The following is an 8,942-nucleotide window of genomic DNA, read 5'->3' as shown; positions in this document are numbered from 1 at the left end:
TTGAGATTTTGGTCTCGCATGATCTCCCTGTAACACGAGGTTTAATGGTTTTATTGATCTGTGTACTTTTGTCGTTCTCGATGAGCTCGGACGAGTGCTTGAAATCAACTCATTACTTTGCGATTACTAATGCTCTATTGTAATATTTTTAGATATTGTTTGCAAGGACCCTTTGTGAAAGAATAATTTATGATATGTATTTGTAATACTATTTTTTCAATGAATGAAATATCGTATTTTTCTTCCAAAAAAGAAAAAGAAAAAAGTATGGAGTGCACAATAATTTTAGCTTAATTGTATCATTCTTACTAAGTTAAATATGGCTTGACTGCGTGATGAAAGAGGAAGTTAAACGTTCAACTATTTTTCTTACACAACATAGCTGGGTTAAAATGAAACAAACGAGACAATACAATCTAGTTTTGTACAAGAAAATATCTTCTTTCTCTGTGAGCTTCAAAACCTAAATCTAGAAGAAACCCAACCCTAGTTTCAAAGTTTCAGCCACCGCCCCTTGTTCTTGCTCAGAATAGGCGGCAACCCACTACTCATTCCTTTTCCTTCTCCTTCCCTTCCCTCTCATTTGCCCTTCCCTTCTTTTCTTCCCCTTTCATCTACTCTATCCCTTACCCCCTCCCTGTATCCCACCTTCGCTTCCTTTCCCTTTCCAGTCTTCTAGCTTTCTTTTCATTATCGGTTCTCCCTTGAGTTTTAACTCAATTTTCTTTGAGCTGGGTATCAACTATCTATTGAGCTTGTCTCAGGTTTGGGCTTCATGCCCCTTATCCGGCATTTTTTGTCTGCTTTTACTACTTTCTATCTTTTAATTTTCCTTCCTCCCTCCTCCTTAGCCGTGATATTCCATCTCCACCCAGCCATATACTTGGATCGGTGAGCTACGATCAGAAATGTTATATCAGATCCAATTCCCTATCTCATTTCCCCTCCCACAACCAATAGGTCGGATCCCCACTGAGGCCAAATATCTATTGTTGTTTACCTAATTCTTTTTGGGCTTGGGTACTAGTTTTTAATGTAATGAAATTCTCATGTTTGACAAAAAAAAAGAAAAAAAAAGAAAAAAGGACAGACAACTAAGAAGAGAGGAGAGAGGAAGTGCTAGAGTGGTCATATTTTAAGGAAAGGGATCCTGAAATCCAACCAACCTTGAAATTTGATTCAACAACTAAAATTATTATAAATTTTAAAGGACCTGTTTTTAGTCTTTGGATCAAATTTCAAGAATCCAGATTCATTAATTGAGTGAATTTGGTGAAGGGATCCAGATATTTTAAGATCATAAACATGAATTATATTAATATTAATAAAATCATACGACGATGTATACCAAGAAATTTTTTATTGTCACGGGAACATGGGTGGTACATCACGTGTTTTTATATAAGTGGTGAGAAATTTTATTTTTTAAGTTATTAAGTTTTTAATACACATATCCCACCATTTGTATAGTAACACGTGATGTACCATCCCGTGTACCAATCACATTGCAAAATCTCTCATGTATACCTTCTCTTCTGCTTATTATATTATTAATATATTAATATTTACAGACAACTCAAACGATATTTACCGACATCACCCTGTTATTTCTGGACTTGGATTCTCTGCCCTCCCAATTCGGTGCCCTCCCCGTGCCCTCCTGTTTGTGTGGTCACGGTTAAACCACGTCAACATTTTATATTACTATTTTTTTTTGTCTTATTATTTTTATAAAAAATAATATAAAATGTTAGCATGGATTAACTGTGACCACACAAAACAGGAGGAGAGAGAGAGAGAGAGAGAGAGAGAGAGAGAGAGAGAGAGAGAGAGAGAGAGAGAGAGAGAGAGAGAGAGAGAGAGAGAGGGCACCGAAATGGGAGGGAGAATCCAAGTCCGTTATTTCTTCTTACTCTTGTTTCTTTCGACTGTTAAATCCACAACCTTCTCTTATGCTTCCAGTTCCTGTGGCTTCATAAAAATATACGAACACGTCTTCCACTCGTTCAAGTCACTGTCAAAATCTCTGCTTCCCAATTGCTTCTTCCTCTCAAATATTTACACTTCCAAACCCACCCCAAAAGCACACGCCGTTCTCACACTACACCGCCAAAGTTTCAGACTTTCTTGAGAGAGACAGAGACAGAGAGGAATCAAACAATCGAAGCAATGGCTGATCCGGAACGAGGACCACCAGAAAAACCCAGACCCAACAATTACAGTTATAACTCCAACCAGTACTACGTGGGAACTTCCGAAGCCCAATGGACGTCGTGGCTGATTCCGATGTTTGTGGTGGCCAATATTGTTGTCTTCATCGTCGCCATGATCATCAACAACTGCCCAAAACACAATCTTGGTTTCGATGGAAAGTGCGTGGCTAAGTTTCTTGTTCGGCTTTCGTTCCAGCCTCTCAAGGAGAACCCTCTGTTTGGTCCCTCTTCTAGGACGTGAGCTCTCTCTGACTTTACCCACCGCTCAATTTCGTGATTTTTATTTGTTTTTTTTTGTTGGTTTTGTGATTCTACTGCCTCACCTGATTTGGGGTTCTGGTTTTGTGGAATTTGATTACGATACCACCTGTGGATTTTTGGGCTAATTTTACGGTTTCTTAGTTGGATGTGTATAGATTTATTAGAATTTTACTGTTTTTTCAAGGTCTTTGATATCGAAATATCTGTTGATATATTCGTAAATTGGACTGCCAATATGTTAGTAAGCAATTCTTGATGCTGAAATTTCTCTTTTATTTCCTAGTTTTTTTTCTTTTAAATTTGTTCAAATCGTGCTATGTGTAAACATTTGAGAGGAAGAAGGAATTGGGAAGCAGAGATTTTGACAGTGACTTGAACGAGTGGAAGACGTGTTCGTATATTTTTATGAAGCGACAGGAACTGGAAGCAGAAGAGAAGGTTGTGGATTTAATAGTCGAAAGAGAGAAAAAAGAACAAGACTTGGAAGTGTGCAAGGACTAGATGGTGGAATTTAAAAGGAGAAAAACAAGTCATTTTCAAAGAGAAAGTAATCACCCAATGCGTGTGGGATAGAGAGGGGGAAGCTAGCCAAATGTGGGATTCCATGGCTAGTTGTATCCAAAAAGTAGCAAAAGAGGTATTAGGAGAGTCCAAGGGCTTTGCTCCACACCAAAAGGAATCTTGGTGGTGGAATGAGGAGGTACAAACAAAGGTGAAGGCTAAGAAGGAATGTTGTAAAGCCTTATACAAGGATAGGACCGATGAAAATGGTGAAAGGTATAGAAGAGCGAAGCAAGAGGCGAAGAAAGCTGTGAGAGAAGCTAAGCTAGCAGCTTATGATGATATATATAAGCGATTAGATACCAAAGAAGGAGAGTTGGATATCTATAAACTAGCTAAAGCAAGGGAAAAGAAGACAAGGGACCTAAACCAAGTGAGGTGCATCAAGGATGAGGATGGAAAGGTTCTTGTTACAGAGAATGCGGTCAAAGACAGATGGAGAGGTTATTTTCATAATCTTTTCAATGAAGGACATGAAAGGAGTACTTTGGGGGAGTTAAGTAACTCAGAAGAGTACTTTGGGTTTCAGACAACCAATTCGGGTTCATGCCAGGACGCTCAACCATGGAGGCAATCTATCTCGTACGAAGATTGATGGAAAGATATAGAGATAGGAAAAAGGATTTACACATGGTCTTTATAGATTTAGAAAAAGCGTATGATAGGGTCCCAAGAGACATTCTTTGGAGGATTTTAGAGAAGAAAGGAGTACGAGTAGCATATATCCAAGCTATAAAAGATATGTATGATGGAGCAAGGACTATCGTAAGAACTCATGAAGGACAAACCGAAAGCTTCTCCATAACTGTAGGGTTACATCAAGGCTCATCCTTAAGTCCTTATCTTTTTGCATTAGTAATGGATGAGTTAACAGGACATATTCAAGATGATATTCCTTGGTGTATGCTTTTCGCAGATGATATAATGTTGATAGATGAAACTCAGGGAAGGTTAAACGCGAAGCTTAACCTTTGGAGAGAAGTGTTGGAATCTAAAAGTCTTCGCCTAAGCCGATCAAAGACAGAATATATGGAGTGTGAGTTCAGTGCAAATGGAGGCCAAAATGAGTTAGGGGTGAGGATCGGAGATCAAGAAGTACCAAAGAGTGACCACTTTCGCTACCTAGGATCTATCTTACAAAAGAACGGAGAATTAGATGGAGACCTCAACCATAGAATACAAGCTGGATGGATGAAGTGGAAGAGTGCATCCGGCGTGTTGTGTGACCGCCGTATGCAATTGAAGCTCAAGGGAAAATTTTATAAGACGGCAATAAGGCCAGTGATGCTGTATGACACAGAATGTTAGGCGGTGAAGCATCAACACGTACATAAAATGGGTGTAGCGGAGATGAGGATGCTTCGTTGGATGTGTGGGCACACGAGAAAGGATAAAATTAGGAATGAGGATATCCTAGGTAAAGTAGGAGTAGCCGAAATTGAAGGAAAGATGAGAGAAAATTGGTTACGGTGGTTTGGACATGTGCAAAGGAGGCCTACTGACGCTCCGGTTCGAAGACGTGACTACGGGACAGAGGTTCAGGGCCGAAGGGGTAGAGGAGGACCTAGGAAAACTTTGAAAGAGACCCTAAGAAAAAACTTAAGAGTATTTGGATCTAATGGAGGACATAACACATAACCAAGCGCAATGGCGTTCTAGGATTCATATAGCCGACCCCACTTAGTGGAAAAAGGCTTTGTTGTTGTTGTTGTCGTTGTTGTTGTCATCATGCTATGTGGATACTCATTTGTTCTTTGTTGTTGCAGTTGTTTTTAAATTTTGATTCTAATTCGTATTGATGTGAATTGGGACTGGTTCTAATTCTATGATGTTCCTAGTTATTTGGTTCCATACATTGGTGGGACTTTTCAACTTCTTCATTCTTTGTTATTTGGTTGTGTTTGGTTTGCTTGGAACCGAAAAGTTGCTGATTAATCCAACAAGGTTATGTCAGGACAATATTTCCTTCAGGACTTAGAAGAATGACCCCTTTTTCTGGTAAAAAAGTGATGACCTTTTGGGTGATTAATCCTGTCGTGTCATAGTTAAAGGACCGGAGTGTTTATCTGCTTCTTAATTTATAAGTTTCTTTTGTGCTTGTAATTATTCAATGGAAGTGGTTTTCTGGTGTTTCTCGACGGGCAAGTACTTTTTTCTTTCTTCCTATTCGATTTGCATTATCTGAGTCATAATTCCTGCTTTTGCAGATTGAAAAAATTGGGAGCTCTTGAATGGTTCAAGGTTGTACATGGGCATCAAGGGTGGAGACTTTTCACATGTATGTGGTTGCATGCCGGTGTCATCCATTTGCTTGTAAACATGCTGAGCTTGATCTTTATTGGCATCCGTCTTGAACAACAATTTGGATTCAGTATGCTAGTTCTCTTCCTACGTCATCAAATATGTGAAATATAGAAAATCAAATATATATGTTCTCTTCTATGTTGATAATTGTTTAGATATTCTAAGCCTTGTTGGTTTCTTACTAATGTATTTCTTTTTACATCTTTTCATGATGTTTTTGTTGCGTTCTGACCTCAATTATATGTTTGAATGATCTGGCAGTACGTGTGGGGATAATCTACCTGTTGTCAGGATTTGGTGGAAGCATATTATCTGCCCTTTTCATTCAGAGCAATAATATTTCTGTTGGAGCTTCTGGCGCTTTGTTTGGACTTCTCGGAGCTATGTTATCAGAGCTTATCACTAACTGGAGCATATACACCAATAAGGTTTGTCCTCAAATTTTCATTGGCCTAATCGGATAAATAATCCTCGTGGTCATAAGATATTCGAAAGGTAGCCCCTGTGGTAAAAAAATTTGGATTTAAACCCTTGTGGTCTAAGTCTGTTAGGATTTATGCCCAAAATTGAAACTTCCTTCATTCCTCCATTAGTATCATGCACGTGAGTGTCACATGTGAGGATAAGATGGTCATTTCATCTCCCGTTTCATCCCCGTTTCATTATAAACAAAAAATTTTTGGGCCCCTCATCCCAATCTCTCTCCTTCAAACTCTCCCTTCGCTCCCAATGCGCCCCAGAAAACGGGCACCGGCTAGCCGGAAAATTTTCTGCTCCATTCACCCTAAAATCTTTACCAAAACACACCAAATTTATCTCAAAACGAAGATCACAGATCAAAGAGTAGAAATATACCCTTTTTACACCAAGTTGTGGCCGGATAATGCCTGAGAACGGCCTGAGGTTGTCAGCCCGAAATTGGGCTTTTGGTTTCTCGCGAAATAGAGGCAGATTCAAGTCTCCCAAGCTCGAATCCGAACCTCAGGATGAAGGGGAAGTGATCCGTGGTCTAAGTCTCGTCCAATCTGACTAGGAATTGATGGATTTTCATTTGAAAACTGCGAGGTGGTTTAGGGTTTAGTCCATCTATGTTGTTGTACAAAGAAGATGAGAGGTTAGAGAAACTAGGGAGTTAAGTGTTGAGGGAGAAAAGAAGAGAGAGTGACACGGTTGTGGTGGTGGTCTGGTGATGGCCTTTCTTTGGGGCTCGGCGTCTTTGTGAACGCAGAGAAGAAAAGATGGTGAGCTTTGGGAGAGAAGGAAGAGTTTGAGGGAAAATGACCATCTTATCCCCACATGTGATACTCACGTGCATGATACTAACGAAGGAATGACGAAAGTTTCAATTTTGGGTATAAATCCTAACAGACTTAGACCACAAGGGTTTAAATCCGATTTTTTTTACCACAGGGGCTACCTTCCGAATACGTTATGACCACGGGGACTATTTATCCGATTAAGCCTTTTTCATTTCTATCAAGTGAAGTTGATATTCTGTTAATGGTTTTGACGCTTGTATTTGTGTCATGGCTTCGTGCTAAAATTTGAATGTTTTGTAGTCATTGACAAATTCTCTTCTCTTGCTTGTCCAGGCTGCGGCTCTATTAACGCTCGTAGTCATTATCGCCATTAACTTAGCAGTTGGAATTCTTCCTCGTGTTGGCAACTTCGCTCACATTGGCGGATTCTTGACCGGGTTTCTCCTTGGCTTTATTTTTCTACTTCGTCCCCAGTTTGGATGGATAGAGTCTCGGAATCTTCCAGCCAATGCTCGTGTCAAATCTAAGCACAAGGCTTACCAATATGTTCTTGTGGTGGTTGCCTCTGCCTTACTGATTGCCGGGTAAGCTTGTTGCCGGATTGTCAAATCATTGTTTGAATTTTGCATACAATTCAACTTCCTTGTATTGGAGGAGTTTCAGTATACACATTTGCAGACACGAGGCGTCTTTTGAGATGATTAATTTTCATTTTCTTGTTAAACGCAGATTAACTACGGGATTGGTGTTGCTGTTCAAGGGAGAGAACTTAAATAAGCACTGCGGCTGGTGCCATTACCTAAGCTGTGTGCCAACGTCAAAATGGAGATGCCGGAACTGAGACGAGGAGTCTCATCCACCTCCGAGTCCATCTCATTTCCTATTCTTTTCTTTGTATGATATGTTTTTCTTTCTTTCAATGGGAGCTTAGTCACTGATGTACATGGCGTAGAACGACAGATGAGATATTCTAGCTTGCTTTGGAACATGGAGATAGTAATGTATATATGATACAGATTATGGACGATGTACACATGAGATTTGTTTTTACACAAAGTGGATTTTCTCCTCCCTGTGACTGGTGTGGATGGAGGTACGGTCTTATACAAAATAGGAGGAGTTTCTCCATAAGGAAAATATTGGAAATAGCATTCTTACTTCCCCATCAATCACATGCCAATCGCGCCATACTAATCACAGTTTGACACGTTACAAATAAAATGTTTGATTCTATAAAATGTCTGCATGTGTCAAAATGGAGGATTAAGGGTGCGTTTGGTACGTGGGACGGGACGGGACGGAACGGGACGAGGCGTTCCGTCTCGCGTTTGGTACGCCAAAAATGGGTGGAACGGGCTGTTCCACGGGACAGATTTTGGGTGTTTTTGCGTCCCACCTCCCCCCCTGGAACGGGTTTGTTCCACGTCTGTGGAACACACTGTTTTACCATTTTAAGACAAATATACCCCATGTATTTTTCAAAAATTACACCTTCGTTCCGTCCCGTCCCGTTCCGTTCCGTTCCGTCCCGTCCCGTTCCGTTCCGTCCCGTCTGCGTACCAAACGCACCCTAATTGCTTCCAGCAAGGAACTATTTCTTTCCAAAAGGTAAGCAGAAGGTAACGTAAAGAAGTTAGTAGGAGATGACCTGAAAACTTCTGAAGATCAGTAGGTGACAAATGGGTAAAACTGCGAAAGCTGGCCGCATCATGGAATGCATGAAGTTACAAGGGTAAAAACATCCTCACTTGATAGAACTTGTTAGTGCTTCACCCGTCCTTGCCCAAATTTCAAGCACCTTTTTGTAGTTTAGATTAGAATATGGCTCTAATAATAAAGAATATAAATAAATCTGTTTTAGAGAGGCCTGAACAAGATAGTTCATTGTAAATTCATGGCCAAACTTGCAAAAATTCATCCGTTTGTAACACGATTTTGATTTCGTTGTCACAATTTTGTTAGTGAGAGAGTGAAGAATAAATAGATGTGCTTTTAATGTTTAATTTGAACTTTAATATCAAATTCCATATAAATTATTGGTCATCAGGTTTTTGAAAGAACAAAACTTTTATACTAAAAGAAACAGTTTGGGCCTAAATACTATGTTTGGGCTGAGGATAGATAACTCAGGTTGAGAGATTGTGGTTCCCAGCTCAATGGTCATTTCTCAGGCCAGATGATTCAGCCTAGAAGGATATAATTCTTTCGAGTCCTAGCTGAGGTATGGCTCTTAAAGGATCAGATCTAGGCGTGGCTCAGTCGAGTCATGTTGGAGTTGAAATTGTTAAGGATCATGATAGGTTTTTATAAGATTCGAATTATTCCAAGAATTAAAACATGTGAT

At 39.8% G+C, this 8,942-nt stretch overlaps 1 protein-coding gene across 3 annotated transcripts; it reads left to right on the top strand.

Annotated features, from left to right (window-relative positions):
* Positions 1-1,979: 1,979 nt before the first annotated feature.
* On the top strand, positions 1,980-7,671 carry LOC126626341 (RHOMBOID-like protein 2). Of its 3 annotated transcripts, none has more exons than XM_050295645.1 (5): positions 1,984-2,450; positions 5,243-5,406; positions 5,601-5,767; positions 6,932-7,182; positions 7,328-7,671. In XM_050295645.1, exons 1-5 carry the CDS (start codon positions 2,170-2,172, stop codon positions 7,437-7,439), a joined length of 975 nt encoding a protein of 324 aa, XP_050151602.1. In that variant the 5' UTR covers positions 1,984-2,169; the 3' UTR covers positions 7,440-7,671. The 3 variants fall into 3 exon arrangements, with proteins under 3 accessions (XP_050151604.1, XP_050151602.1, XP_050151603.1); XM_050295646.1 differs by having other exon boundaries at positions 1,987-2,450; positions 5,243-5,313; XM_050295647.1 differs by lacking the exon at positions 7,328-7,671 and having other exon boundaries at positions 1,980-2,450; positions 5,243-5,313; positions 6,932-7,186.
* The last annotated feature ends 1,271 nt before the right edge of the window (positions 7,672-8,942 follow it).

This window comes from Malus sylvestris, chromosome 6 (assembly GCF_916048215.2).
Source record: "Malus sylvestris chromosome 6, drMalSylv7.2, whole genome shotgun sequence".
NCBI lineage: Eukaryota > Viridiplantae > Streptophyta > Magnoliopsida > Rosales > Rosaceae > Malus > Malus sylvestris.
The sequence above is the reverse complement of the archived record's forward strand: the minus strand, read 5'-3'. Positions and strand labels throughout refer to the sequence as shown.

Bases quoted from the DNA above. Each gene is read 5' to 3' on its own strand.
- LOC126626341 (XM_050295645.1), top strand. From the start codon at position 2,170: ATGGCTGATCCGGAACGAGGACCACCAGAAAAACCCAGACCCAACAAT. The intron at 2,451-5,242 runs GTGAGCTCTCTC...CTGCTTTTGCAG, and splicing joins TTTGGTCCCTCTTCTAGGAC to ATTGAAAAAATTGGGAGCTC. The intron at 5,768-6,931 runs GTTTGTCCTCAA...TTGCTTGTCCAG, and splicing joins GGAGCATATACACCAATAAG to GCTGCGGCTCTATTAACGCT.